The sequence below is a fragment of the Corythoichthys intestinalis genome, chromosome 16, assembly GCF_030265065.1.
Source record: "Corythoichthys intestinalis isolate RoL2023-P3 chromosome 16, ASM3026506v1, whole genome shotgun sequence".
NCBI classification, from domain to species: Eukaryota; Metazoa; Chordata; class Actinopteri; order Syngnathiformes; family Syngnathidae; genus Corythoichthys; species Corythoichthys intestinalis.
The window spans coordinates 48,638,603-48,653,078 of record NC_080410.1 but is presented as its reverse complement, the minus strand read 5'-3'; the positions used below and the strand labels follow the sequence as shown (position 1 = coordinate 48,653,078).

General features: G+C 40.3%; 1 protein-coding gene across 2 annotated transcripts; it reads left to right on the top strand.

Moving 5' to 3' along the window:
• Positions 1 to 619: 619 nt before the first annotated feature.
• On the top strand, positions 620 to 10,306 carry LOC130904469 (transcription factor Sox-9-B-like). Of its 2 annotated transcripts, none has more exons than XM_057817230.1 (3): positions 620 to 1,261; positions 1,455 to 1,702; positions 6,271 to 10,306. In XM_057817230.1, the coding sequence occupies exons 1-3, from the start codon at positions 834 to 836 to the stop codon at positions 6,984 to 6,986; spliced, it is 1,392 nt and encodes a 463-aa protein (XP_057673213.1). In that variant the 5' UTR covers positions 620 to 833; the 3' UTR covers positions 6,987 to 10,306. The 2 variants fall into 2 exon arrangements, with proteins under 2 accessions (XP_057673213.1, XP_057673212.1); XM_057817229.1 differs by having other exon boundaries at positions 6,268 to 10,306.
• The last annotated feature ends 4,170 nt before the right edge of the window (positions 10,307 to 14,476 follow it).

Below are 14,476 nucleotides of genomic sequence, written 5' to 3'. Positions count from 1 at the left end.
ACTGTAAAAGTACTCCCCCCCCCCCCAAAAAAAAAAACAATATAATGCTCCCCCATGAGAAAAAAACCTGCACGTTTAACTAATTTATATATCTACATTTACTGTGGGAGTGGGGAGAAAAAACTTTTTGTATATTTTTGCTGGCTTGCTTTCATAGCTTCAGTCCGCCTCGGTGTTTCTGGACGGTTGTCGCCTCCTATTGGCCACAGTGATACTGCAACAAGTGCCACCTCCACACCTAGAACTCAAATATGCGCACACGCGTGAGTGCAAATGCAAACAAGTATATTTGCATCGATTTGCGGTACATCTCACAATTCTAAAATATGATGTTAAAGCTGCATTTGATTTCAAAATGTTGGAAGTCTCGAAACTTGCTTGCAAGATTACGCTGTTTTGCCTTTAAAATATAATGATTGTTATTGCTATATTATGATGTTTTAAATTGCATGGTCTCATTTTATGACAAGTTTGAGTGCAAAAGAAGACTTTAGTTGAAGTTGCGTTTATGTTCTGGAGCGCCAGACTCGTGTTACGTCCCCGCCCACTCGGCCCCAGCCCCCCCTTCTCCATTCACTTCCTGGCCCTTAGAATAAATTCCGCGCGTCCAAGAGTCGCTCCGTGAGTCACGTTTCCCAAAGTTGTGGAGTAGCAATCGCGCTTTGCCTTTCCTGCAAACTCCAAAAGGACCGGCTATTCCTTTGCTTTTTTTGAGGGGGAACTTTTTAAGGGACGCAGGAGGCGAGCGCTCCCCCTCGCACTGCAACTTTTTCTGGGGGTGCGTGTGGATTTTTTTTTTTCTTCTTTGATTTTCGGGGTGCTAGTTGTTTCGCATGAATCTCCTCGACCCTTACCTGAAAATGAGCGAAGAACAGGACAAGTGTCTCTCCGACGCGCCCAGTCCCAGCATGTCCGAGGATTCCGGCGGCTCGCCGTGCCCGTCCGGCTCGGGTTCGGACGCGGAGAACAGCCGTCCGTCCGACATGCACCTCCTGCACGGGGCCGATTACAAGAAGGAGGGCGACGAGGAGAAGTTCCCCGTGTGCATTCGGGACGCCGTGTCCCAGGTGCTCAAAGGCTACGATTGGACTCTGGTACCCATGCCGGTTCGCGTTAACGGCTCCAGCAAGAACAAGCCGCACGTCAAGAGACCCATGAACGCCTTCATGGTTTGGGCTCAGGCTGCGCGTCGGAAGCTGGCTGACCAATACCCGCATCTGCACAACGCGGAGCTCAGCAAAACTTTGGGCAAACTTTGGAGGTAAGTCCAATTCGCCTTGGTGCGCACCTTTATTTTACTGTGATTCTACCATCATATCAGCATGTTTTATCATGTACTCTATTCTGCTTTGTTGTAAAGCAATTTGAGAACCCCTAAGGTTTTTTTGTGTGAATAGTAAATAATTTTGCGTTGATTATAAAAGTGAAAATTAATCCAAATGCATGCGTCTCAGGCTGCTCAACGAGGCCGAGAAGCGGCCGTTCGTGGAAGAGGCCGAGCGCCTGAGGGTGCAGCACAAAAAGGACCACCCGGACTACAAGTACCAGCCCAGGCGGAGGAAGTCTGTGAAAAACGGCCAGAGCGAGCCCGACGACGGCGAGCAGACGCACATCTCGCCCAACGCCATATTCAAGGCTCTGCAGCAGGCAGACTCGCCCGCTTCCAGCATGGGAGAGATGCACTCCCCCGGGGAACACTCAGGTAACCACAACCACGTTGAAATAATGACTAGTGACTTTTAACTCAGTGCGGCGCTCTCCAGAGATTCCTAATTTAAACTTTTTTTTTTTTTTTTTAAATGTAGGAGAAAATACATAGGCATTAGTCTGTCTAAACTTTAGCTTACAAGTTATTCGATTGCATGAATAGAAAGACTAATTGCAATTTTCAACAAAATGCACAGTCCAAAAAAGACGAGTTAATTTATAGCCATTATTGTTTTAAGTATGAAGCCAAAAACTGAAAAAAAAAAACCAAAACTAAACATCTCAAAACTATTGACTAATCAATCACACCTAAAAAAAATTCCTGTCAATATAATGTAAATGAATTAATTTGGTTACAAATAAATAAATAAATTTGTTTACATATTAGCAGTAAAATTTTAGGTGTGATTGATTAGCCAATATTTTTATTTTTGAACGAGCCGATGTTTCATTTTTTTTTCAGTGAAGTCGCTCGCTTTTTGGTCTTTTTTATTTTATTTTTATTTTTCAAAACACCTTCAGACCTACATTTCTTCTGCTGGGTAAAGTTTCATCCAATCATCTCCCAGGATTGGCAATAGCAACTAAATTCAGTGTATTTATTGGTTTAGAGACACGAACAGGTCATGTCCTTCAGCAGCATGCTTCAGCCTGAAGGGGTTAAATTGAAAATATTGCTGTATAGGACAATTCATTTTCTTGGTAAAAATTAGGCCTGCACAATATATCCTTTAGACATTGCCATCGCGTTGTGCGCATGCGCAATAGTCCCATCGCAGGATGTGCGAACATTATAACTTTTAATTATTATAACTAAATGTAGTAAAATACAATTAAAGTATGTTGAAGTACCCTAAATCTGTAATGCAACAATACAAAAAATACAGAAACTAAGATAACATTTTTAGAATGAAGAATATAGATGATTGAAATAGTATTAAATAAAGAAAAAATTAAGAATACAAGTATAAATGAAAGAAAAACAAGGGGGAAACAATCTAATAAAATGATAAATGCAATGCATTATCTTCCCAAACAGATTTATTGACGTCATCTGGTGAAAATTCTTCTAGTTTTAATATTTCAATATGTACACTACCGTTCAAAAGTTTGGGGTCTAAGCGACCCCAAACTTTTGAACCATAGTGTATCATCGGGGATTTTTCATTATGTACAGTACGGTTCAAAAGTTTGGGGTCACTTAGACCCCAAACTTTTGAACAGTAGTGTATCGTAAACCTCCAAAAAGTCGAAATGTCAATTTTTTCCAATATCGTTCAGCCCTATGAAAAATGCATTTGAAACATTCGAGTGATACATTTCAAGCTGAATTTAAAGACTCGAAAAAGTAGTGTCATGAATCAAGGGCGTAGATTTGGTCTCAACGTTGGTAGGGACAATATAACAACATAACCTGCATGTATGCTTTTTGCTGGGAACGGGACATTAATAAGACCAAACAGATTGGGTGAAGGTGTGCTCAGTTTCTCACTAATATGAACCTAATTATTTGATAGGCTGTAAATGATCAACGTAAAAATGAATATGTATTGACTAGAGATGTCCCGATCGGGTCCGATCACATCATTTTCAAAGTATCGGAATCGGCAAAAAAATATCAGCCATTTTTTTAATATGTATATATTTTGTAATTAAATCGTTTTCTAATTGTATTTAACGTTACAGACATAATATGTTACACTCATCCAGAGTCTTTAGTTTAGGCTTAAGGTAGGGTTATCAAATTTATCCCGATAACGGCGGTAATTAATTTTTAAAAAAATGTATCACGTTAAAATATTTAACGCAATTAATGCATGCGCTGCACGACCTACATTGTCGCGCTCAATCTGTAATGGCGCCGTTTTACCTATATAGAGAGATAAAAGGCAGCGTAAAATGAGTAGAGTGAATCTGGGCAGCCTTTGGAGCCTTTTTTTAATTGGCTAAAGCCTTACAATCTCTCTCCCTACGATTAGAAATATCATGGGAAGCAATGTGGGGAGGCAAGGTAGCAATTGATCTTAACACCTTATGTTATTTCCCAACGCAGAGAAGATATATCAATTGGTAGCACTACGCACAGTCATGGTTCCACTTCCCATCATGCATTTGGGCATGGCTACAGTATCATTTACTGAAAGCTCAACAAATACACTAGATGGCAATATTTAGTCACAATATACAAAGTCACAAGTCTTTCTATCCGTGGATCTCTCTCACAGAAAGAATGTTAATAATGTAAATGCCATCTTGAGGATTTATTGTCATAATAAACAAATACAGTATTTAAGTACTGTATGTTGGAATGTATATATCGTCCGAGTTTTATTCATTTTTTTCTTAATCCATTGCCAAAATTTATATGATCGGGAAAAATTATCGGGAATGATTGGAATTGAATCGGGAGCAAAAAAAAGCAATCGGATCGGGAAAGATCGGGATCGGCAGATACTCAAACTAAAACGATCGGGATCGGATCGGGAGCAAAAAAACATGATCGGAACAACCCTAGTATTGACTTAAATACTAAATTTCACGTGATACACCGTTCGATACAAATCTGTGTTTCCAAAAACCACTAAAGAAACATTTTGAAAACTTCAAGAATAAATGTCTGGATTTTATTGGCAAATTTAAATTGCAACACTTGAACATAAATTATACAATATCTACAAGCTTGTTAATAATCTCTTAACAATCCAGGAATGCAAAAAGTATACATTTGTCTTAGGACCACTCAATATTGTCTGTTTACATAAAGAAATTAAATATAACTGAAAAAAACTTCTTAGTCAGGGAATAACAAAAAATAAAAAATAAAAGTAGAGCCTTCCATCAGGTAAAACACTACTGCTTTTGTCCACAAACACAGCCCAACTCAACAAAAAATTAAAGCTTTAAGACCACATGAATAAAATAAAAATGAAAATTGGTGAGAAGGAGGTAAACCTCGGTTCAGTACATTTCTCACGGTTTAACGAACTTTAACAATAGAAAACATATACAGGAGGACACTTCTATCTAAGCAGCTTCCTACTCGAGTTTTGCAGGTTAGCAAGTTCACACATTTTAATGTTATACTAACTCTGATGCAGGTCAGCCTTTCAGTATACTGTTAAAAAAATCTGTAAAATGTCAACTGTGGCCGTCGGCAAGGTTAAAGTCATAACGGTAATGGCAAAAAAAACAGTATAATTTACGGTAAACTACCGTCAGCTGTGGTTACCTGTAGTTTACCGTAGATTTCACCGTGTAAATCTACGGGCAGCTGTAGTTGTTTACCGTAAATTATACGTTTTATTTTTTATTACAATAATAACTTTGACCTTGTCGGCAGCCACAGTTAAAAGAATTTTCCCGTAAATTTAACAAAATTTACTTACATTATGATTTTGACATTGTCACCATAGTTTTTACAGTGCAGACTTTTTTTGGTGTACGATGATATCTTTTACATTGTCATCGTATATTTAACCACAAACTACTGGCAACCACAGCTGCTGGTATTTTACCATAAATTTTTACAGATTTTTTTTAACAGTGTAGCAAAATTATCGGTGTGTTTCTCACCTCCTCAACATTCACGTCTTTTTACATTACTAGCAGTGGCTGCTGCTGGCCGAAAAAAAAACCTTCTAATATTCCTACTCTTAGAAGGGGGCGAGGAGGCGGCTTGTTGTCGATATGTTGCCTGTGTCGGATCTGCGTGTGTGTATGTGGGTGGGGGGTGGGAAGTCATCAGCCAATCAAACGTCAGTTTAAGAGGGTTAAATTGGACCGGCACATTCGGCAAGTGAAAAGGGGTAAATGTAAATCAGATTATAATGAAAATAATCTATTTAATAATGGTAGGGTCAATTCTATTCTTACAACATTTGGGAAGACAATCTAAATTATATAACTGGACTCATTATATAATGAAAATAAGCTTTCTTAAAAGTGGGTTGAGACAATTTGAGCATCCTGAAAACTTCCCTAGGCAAATCTACGCCCTTGTCATGAATGCAAAATCACCTTTTGAAAGGAGATAGACATAAAAATGCTGCAAAATGGTAACAAAGTAGACAAAGTGATTCCCTTGCATTCAAAAAGTTAAATTCTGACCTTGCCATGAAGTTCATTTCTGACTTTTATGGCTCACTAGTGCCAAATCACCACCTGGATTAATTTAGATGATGCTATGTAAATCTTTAAGACTGCTGACCTAATTTTGCTTGGTCATTCTTTTGATGGTAACAATAATTAGCTGATACTGGACAGCAAGAACATCATTGATGAGGAAAAATATCAGGGTAAAATAGATGATTTTGTTTTTCTGCACTCATGTTGGATTTACAGTTTGACACTTTTGGAACGTTCATATACACCAACAAGGGACAAAAATGATTACAATTGCTCAGATTAACTCATGTGTTACCATTGAAGGCGATAGCTGTCAATATCAGTGAATAAGTTCAATTTAAATGGTAAATACAGAGAGTCAAAAAGGATTTTAAGTCAGGAAAAACATTATTATGTGTGAGCATAAGAAGTTAATAGCTCTTTGCTTCTCTCCAGCAGGTCAGTCCCAGGGTCCGCCCACACCCCCGACCACCCCCAAGACGGACCTCCCCTCGGCCAAGTCGGACCTGAAGCGCGAAGGTCGCCCGCTTCAGGAAGGCCCCGGCCGCCAGCTCAACATCGACTTTGGCGCCGTCGACATTGGCGAGCTGAGCAGCGAGGTCATCTCCAACATGGGCAGCTTCGACGTGGATGAGTTCGACCAGTACCTACCGCCTCACAGCCACGCCGCCGCCGCCCAGGGGGGCTACCCCGGGAGCTACGGTGTGGCCGGCTCCGCGGTAGCCCCGCAGGGGACCTGGATGTCCAAGCATTCTACTCTGGCAGGGGAGGCGGCTCAACAGCGAGCCACTCAGATCAAGACGGAGCAGCTGAGCCCCAGTCACTACAGCGAGCAGCAGCAGCAGCAGGGGGGCTCCCCCCAACACGTGGCCTACGGTTCCTTCAGCCTGCAGCACTACAGCGCCTCCTCCTACCCGCCCGCCAGCAGGGCCCACTATGACTATCCCGAACACCAAGCTGGCGCTTACTACTCTCACTCCTCCGCTTCGGGTCAAGGCTCCGGCCTGTACTCCACCTTCAGCTACATGAGCCCCAGCCAGAGGCCCATGTACACCCCCGTGGCCGACAGCGCCGGGGTCCCTTCGGTGCCGCCCGCTCACAGTCCGCAGCACTGGGAGCAGCAGCCCATTTACACCCAGCTGAGCCGGCCGTGAGGACTGAAAAAAATACCGCGCTGACTCTTGTTTTTGCCAATTGTGTACATCAGCCTGACTCGGGTGCAGGTGGGGTTCACGTCCCACTTAGTGATGGTCTGAATATTGTCTCTCTACACTGTAAAAAAAAAAAAAAAAAAAAACTGTAAAATACTGGCAGCTTTGGTTCCCAGAATTTTACGTCAAAAAATGGGAAAACTGTAAAAAAAAATTTGTACTTGATGGTGGTGGTGAACTCACTGCACCTCTCCAACCAGGATTTGAGCAAGAAGTCGACCGATATGGGATTTTCATTGGCCGATACCTAAAAAATTTTTCAGTCGATTGCCGATATGCAAAGCCGATTTTGTAAGCCGATATTTGAGGCCGATATACGTTACTATTTTCAAAGCACGTAGATTAAAAAATTGCTTGGTGTAAAAAAGGCCTACACCGTAGCTACGAGAATGCAACCTGTGGATGTGCAGTTACTAGGGCCGTCCCAAACAATCTTTTTTCTTCCGACCATCTCAGCAATTAGTTGATTAGAAGGAACAATGGAATATTTTTCAATAATCCGGCGATTATTTTTGGAGTATGCTATTAATTAATTCCCAAAACATTTCTGAACACCTCTTTAAATTGAGTGAGAGGTCGCTCGCCATGCTAAAACTAATGCTAACGCTACAAGTTACAAGTTACGTTTAGCTTGCAAGGATCACTCCGTAAACACCTTAGAAGGCTAAAGCAACAATTTCTGCCCACCTATTTAAATTGAGTGAAATTTTGAGGTCGCTCGCAATGCTAAGAGTTATGTTTAGAGTGCAAGGATCACTCAGTAAACACCTTAAAAGGCTAAAGTAACAATTTCTGCCCACCTATTCAAATTGTGAGATGAGATCGCTCGCCATGCTAAAACTAATGCTAATGCTAAAGCTACGAGTTACATTTAGTGAGCAAGGATCACTCAGTAAACACCTTAGAAGGCTAAAGCAACAATTTCTGCCCACCTATTCAAATTGAGTTTAAGAGGTCGCTCCCCATACTCAAGCTAATGCTAACGTGAAGCTATGCTAATGCTACGAGTTATGTTTAGAGTGCAAGAATCACTCAGTAAACACCTAAAAAGGCTAAACCAACATTTTCTGAACACCAATTTAAATTGAGAGATAAGAGGTCGCTTGCCATGCTAAAACTAATGCTAATGCTAAAGCTACGAGTTACGTTTAGTGTGCAAGGATCACTCAGTAAACAGCTTAAAAGGCTAAATCAACCATTTCTGCCCTCCTGTTCAAATTGAGAGTTTAAGAGGTCACTCGCCATACTCAAACTAATGCTAACGTGAAGCTATGCTAATGCTATGAGTTATGTTTAGAGTGCAAGGGTCACTCAGTAAACACCTTAAAAGGCTAAAGTAACAATTTCTGCCGACCTATTCAAATTGAGAGATAAGAGGTCGCTCACCATGCTAACACTAATGCTAAGAGTTATGTTTAGAGTGCAAGGATCACTCAGTAAACACCTTGAAAGGCTAAAGCAACAATTTCTGCCACCTATTCAAATTAAGAGTTTAAGAGGTACTCGCCATACTCAAGCTAATGCTAACGCAAAGCTATGCAAATGCTACGAGTTACATTTAGAGTGCAAGGATCACTCAGTAAACACCTAAAAAAAATCTTACAGTATTTACAAAACAAGTAAGCCTGAAGCTTACCTGTGGCAGCCTGCCTTCAAGCTGCTGTGGGGTCCTTCTGGGGTCCTAAAGTCAATAAGCAGCAGCAGCAGTTGCCCACACAGATGCCTGATCAAAATCTTTTTTTTTTTTTTTTTAATCGGCAAGAAAAAGTCCATATATCGGCCCGATATATGGGTCGGTCGATATATCGGCCGACCTCTAATTTAACGACTGAGCTACTGAAGACCGGTTAGAACGAGTGGTGGGCATGTCAAAGGTTACGAAAACATGGCAGCTAACGCTAAACCTGGCTATTAGCACGACAGTCAGGATGTTTGACTGCCGCATGGGTTCAAACCCCCATTTAGAAGTGTAGTGATTTCACCTCTATAACAGAAAGAGTATACACAAAAGGTTTTTGCAGTCATTTGCTGAAAAACAATTGTTAAATTTTTTTGTTTTTATAGTAGTTTATTATCAATTTGACACTACTCTTTTTACAGTTTTCCTGTTTTTGAAGCAGTACAATCCTGGCAATCACAGCTGCCAGTATTTTAAAAAGATTTTTTTGTTTTTTACAGTGTATATGTTCCTGTCGACCAGTTATTGGTAGTCCGGATTCAGGCTCGAGTTACCTGCTAAACGGTAGAGAAAATGGACGGCTAGATCTTTCCGGATTGGCTCCTGACAGTGCCTTTTTGTAAACGCTTGGAATGGTGATTATATTTTTCTAGATATAATACAAAAAGAAATCCTCCGTGAGGACATAGTGCTTTGAAATATTTTAGTATGTACTGTGTATGTGTTTTGCTCTTCAGCTAATCCGTGCCATCCGTTGGAAATGTCTTAACTCATTCGCTGCCATTGACGGCTATAGACGAATGACCGGGAAATGGGAAAAATTACCCGCAGTGGCCTTGTTTCCATGTTTTTTTGTTTTTGTACAGTGACTGAGTTTTTTTCCAACTGTACATATTTTTATTCCAGCGGAGGACTGAGCGGTGCAGGCTAGGTCAGAGGTGCGGGGAGGGGGAAATATTGTTAATTTATGTATTCTGAGCATTTGGGCTTTTTGTAACGGCTAATTTTTTGGGGAATTTTACGACGGGCCGTAGCTCGCGTCTGCCTTCATACCACTGGTGCCTGCGGAGCCACGGACGGGAGGCTCCGCCCATCGCTATTCCCACTTCCTGCTCTCAGCAGCCAGCAGGTCTGAGCCCCGCCCACCCGCCACGCCCTCTCTAACCTCTCTTAATTTATTCTTTAGCATTTAATTTTATTGGAAAATTAACTTTTTTTTTCCCGGTTGCAATTATCTTCAGAGGCTCGTCTCGCAGAGTAGTTTTGTTTCGTGGTACAGATGTGTTTATTTATCGTTCGTAAATGGTATCATTCGATTCAGAGCGTCGGAGTCAAACTGGAACTTTTCTGTTGTTTGTTTTTGAAAGGAAAAAAGTTGCTGGAATGGACGCGATGTTTTTTTTTTGTGTTGAGATTTGTGTTCTTTTTGTATTCTGTATCATTAGTCCTGGTTTTGTGTCATCTCTTGCTGCAGTCTCCTCTTAGGTAAACATGGCGTTGTCTTTAAAAAAAAAAAAAAAAAAAAAAGCGTATCTTTTTTTTTGTATCATATTGTTTGCAATAAAAACAAAACACTGTAAACTCATCATATTTTCATTTCATTTATTTTTAAAGATGTGGAAACCTGACGGAAGCTCCATAAGGATTAATGAACCCAATAAAACGTTATAAATGACTAGAAAGTACAATTTCTGGGGAAATTACGATGGGGCTTTGCTGTTGTAATTAAGGATCTTTCAGATCACTGTGTGTCAAGAGTGTAGGTTTGGTCTCAATATTGGGAGGGACGATATAACATTAATAAAACCAAACAGATTGGGTGAACGGGGGTTAGAGCTACATTTTTCACGAATATGAATTTTTAATTGATAGGCTAAATGATCTATGCAAAATAAATCTGGATTTTTCTAACTTTCACAATGCAAATTTATAACGTCTTAGTCTCATAATTTTTCTTAAGTCTAGTGAAATAATTTTCTCTATCTTGTTCTGAGTGTTGAAGACTAGTTTCAAGAAATCTGACTAAACTTTTCTTGAAGCACTGGCAGATATTTTCACTTATTTCTAGTAGATCTACACTGAAAACAAGGGAACTTAACTAGTTTTAAAGGGATCCTCTATTTTTAAGACAAGTAATTCTTAAAAGATAAATGTTAGTATGAGTTATAATAATTTGATTTTAAAACCCCTCTTAATGTTTTTGTTTTAATAAAGTTTGTAAAATTATTTAAAGTGATAGGTCGCCATTCTTGTTACGTCGCAGTGCGTGACGTCACCGGTCCCGTTGCCGAAATTCCAGCGTGTCACTCGTTAGCTTTCCCAACATGTCGTCAGTTCTACCCTTCCTATTTGAACCAGATCTGAAAAGTGAAGAGCAGGACAGCACTGTCGGTCGTTCACAAGACGAGCTTCAGGAAAAATGCGTGCAGCAAATACCTGATCAGACAAAAGTTGGGCAAAACTGGTGATGCAATAGAGTGCTGTTGGGAACTCCGGTTGGGAGCAAGAGTGTATGCTGTTGGGAACTCCGGTTTTATTAGCAGATATTCAAGGTAAGCATATTGCGTTTTCAAACTTATCCCAATATAATTATGTAGACTGTTAGCATCCAGAGCTGTCGTGTGCTTCACATACAGTACAGGCCAAAGAGCACACCTTGTGTAATCCATGTCTTGTACATTGTAACGTGTAGTAGCTAGGATACGTGTATAAAAGTGCCCAAATGGGGAGAAGCTTCCACTTATGCACATTTATTCACAAAAAATATTTCAACCTTGACCACTCTTCACTCGGGAGCTCAGCATTACGCAAACACGTGTCCCTGACGAACTCCAACATTGTTGCAAGGTCCACGTCAGAGTCACTCGTCACTGTAGCGTGCCAAAGTGCTTTAATTATTTAGTATGATTTGGGGAAAACTCCCACGAATAATAGTCAACATAAAAAATAGCAATAGTAATCCAAATCCGCGTTTTTTACTTACTCGAAGATCCAGGAAATAGACCGATCCCATGGCAATGTCACAGCCGCGATCAGGCGGTCGATTCCACAAAATAGACTGATCCGGAAAGCCGCCGTGGGACCGAGGAATCAAAAAAATGGACAGATCCGAAACCAATATTGCAGACGCGGTGGGACTGTCGGATCCAGAAAATAGACTGATCCCTTACTTGACTGAGGATCCAGGAAAAATGTTCGGGCGCCAGTTGTAACGCGTGGTGGGTAGGATACGTGCATACAGGGACCAAAAAGGGGGAGAAGCTTCCACTTATGCACATGTATTAGCTAAAAATAATAATTCCACCTTGACCACTCACTTCACTCCTCTTGTTTGCATTTGACTGGAAATTGCATCCAAAAGCAGCACATCGTGGCATTTTACTTCGCGAGTTTAGGCAGCAATAAGCAATTGTTGAACACGCTACACATTTGGAAAGATCGCAATTACATCATCATTGCGAGCCCGCAAACCATGGCGCCAACTAACGGTCAAAATATGGACTAAATATTATAAAATATTGCCATTGATTTAACATTTTATGTGTCTCTAACAACATATTTTAGGACAATAGAACAATTGTGGTTTATTAGAGCCTACATGTATTTAAGTTAGAGGATCACTTTAAGAAGGTGTGTTTTTGCAGTGCATATGTATTGGTTCAGGCGATACACCGTTTGATTCAAACTTTTGTTTTCAAAACCTACTTAAGAAACATTTTGAAAACTTCCAGAATAGATGTCTGGATTTTATTAGAAAATTTAAATTGCAATATCTGAACATAAATTATATTAACTGACAAAATAAATACAAACCTGTTAATAATCTCTTCATTATCCAGGTATGCCAAAAATAAACATTTGTCTTAAGATTATCAGGAGCAAAATTAGTGGTGTGTTCCCCACCTCCACAACACTGACGTCTTTTCACATTACTTACAGTGGCTGCTGCTGACGAGAAAAAACTAATATTCCTCATCTTTGAAGGGGGCGGAGGAGGCGGCATGTGGTCAAGTCAATCAAACGTCCGTTTGATTAAAAAAAAAAAAAATGACTGGCAGATTCAGCATGTGAAAAGGGGTCACTGTAAGTCTGAACTAGGGCTGCAGCTATCGATTATTTTAGTAGTCGATTAATTGAGGAACTAGTTAGTTCGAATAATCGAGTAATCGGATAAGGAACATGAAAAATTAAAATACCCGAGCTTAGCCTCAAAATACTTTTCCCTGATTGATTATATTGTGAGTTAGAATTATGCAAACAGTTAGACGGTGCCTACAAGAAAAGGTACTATCTCCTAGTGATGTTACGCTCGAAGCAGACGTTCGAGACAAGTGTCGAGCGCTCGCGGCAACAAGTATTCCGATACGTTGTACTGATGTCTCGCTTCATTCAGTGGAAAAGCACCTGGCCGCGGAAGCAAAGCGTTGTGATGTCACACGCGTGTCGGCCGTGACCGTGGACGTGTCACTCAGGTAGCGAGGGGTCGAGTCAGCCAATTTGGTTCAGTCAAACTCACAATGCTTATAAAAAGGGGAAATATCCCTCAAAATGTTGTGGGTTGTGAGGAGAGCTTTTGCGCGCATTATGTCATATTGAGAACGAGGGAAAGTAAAGTGAAATTAGATCAGATTACACATTAATTTGCAAATGCACATAGTATAGGCATTCATTAACACACTATACACTGATTTATATAATACGCATACACACACACACACGCGCACCCCTCCGCCCCCCCACACACAAGTTACTTTTTGTGTCTGTCAGTTAGTCAGTTTTTGTGTTTATTTGTCTATCTGCCAGTTTGTATATTTGTTCGTGCCATTTGAGAGAATATTCTAAAAAGCTGGAGAGGTCATTAACAAAAAGAGGAACCGGCTGAAGCCAAATGCTGCTGAGATGATTTTGTTTTTAAATAAAACTGTGTGAAACACCCAAATCTCCATCCCAGTGTCACTAGCATTCTATACACCTACCATCAAGAGTTCCCTATTCCACAAGCATTTCCGTTTTTCATTTAAAAGTAACAAAACAGCTTCTTTTTTTTTTGTTTTCGTTACCATTATTATCGATATTTTTTAAATTAATCTGGGGAAGAATAAAGAATAAATTTCATGTTAGAGGTCGAACCCACTACTGCTTGCACACTAGGCAAAGTATGTAACCAGCATACGACCCACATATTTAGTTGCTCAGATGACACTTGGTTATATGAAAGTTCAACATATTTGTGTCCAACAGATGTCATCAAACTGAATTGTGTCCAATGCCTCGTAGCACTGAACCATTTCAACACATTTGCTTCAGTGATACAGAAAGCAGTGGTGAAGCAGTGTCGTGATTCACCACACTGATTCGAGGCAAATGCTTCATAACACTGAACCATTTCGACACACTGCTTGATATTGATTCACTGCTTCAGAAAGCTTCGGTTTCTCCATCACTACTATCTCCTTCAATCTACATACTGTATCTAAATAATTACTGGCTAAGGTTGGTGAATATTAGTAGTGGACAGCCTTGACTACTCAAACCTATGTATTTTTACTGTCATGCCTGGTCCTTAGTTTTGTTAGGATTTTGCCCTTGTGTTTCTTGTCCATGTGATTATCCATTGATTTCACCTGTTGTTGCATGCTCCTTTTGTCTTGACCAATCTGCTGCCTCTTGTATCAACCACCTGTGTCTCATTGTCTCGTCAACCCTTGTCTGTGTATTTAAGCTCCCAGTGCGTGTTCACTCCTTGTTGTGTCAT

Coding starts and splice junctions, on each gene's coding strand:
- LOC130904469 (XM_057817229.1), top strand. CDS start 834: ATGAATCTCCTCGACCCTTACCTGAAAATGAGCGAAGAACAGGACAAG. Junction 1,262..1,454: donor ACTTTGGGCAAACTTTGGAG/GTAAGTCCAATT, acceptor CATGCGTCTCAG/GCTGCTCAACGAGGCCGAGA. Junction 1,703..6,267: donor CTCCCCCGGGGAACACTCAG/GTAACCACAACC, acceptor GCTTCTCTCCAG/CAGGTCAGTCCCAGGGTCCG.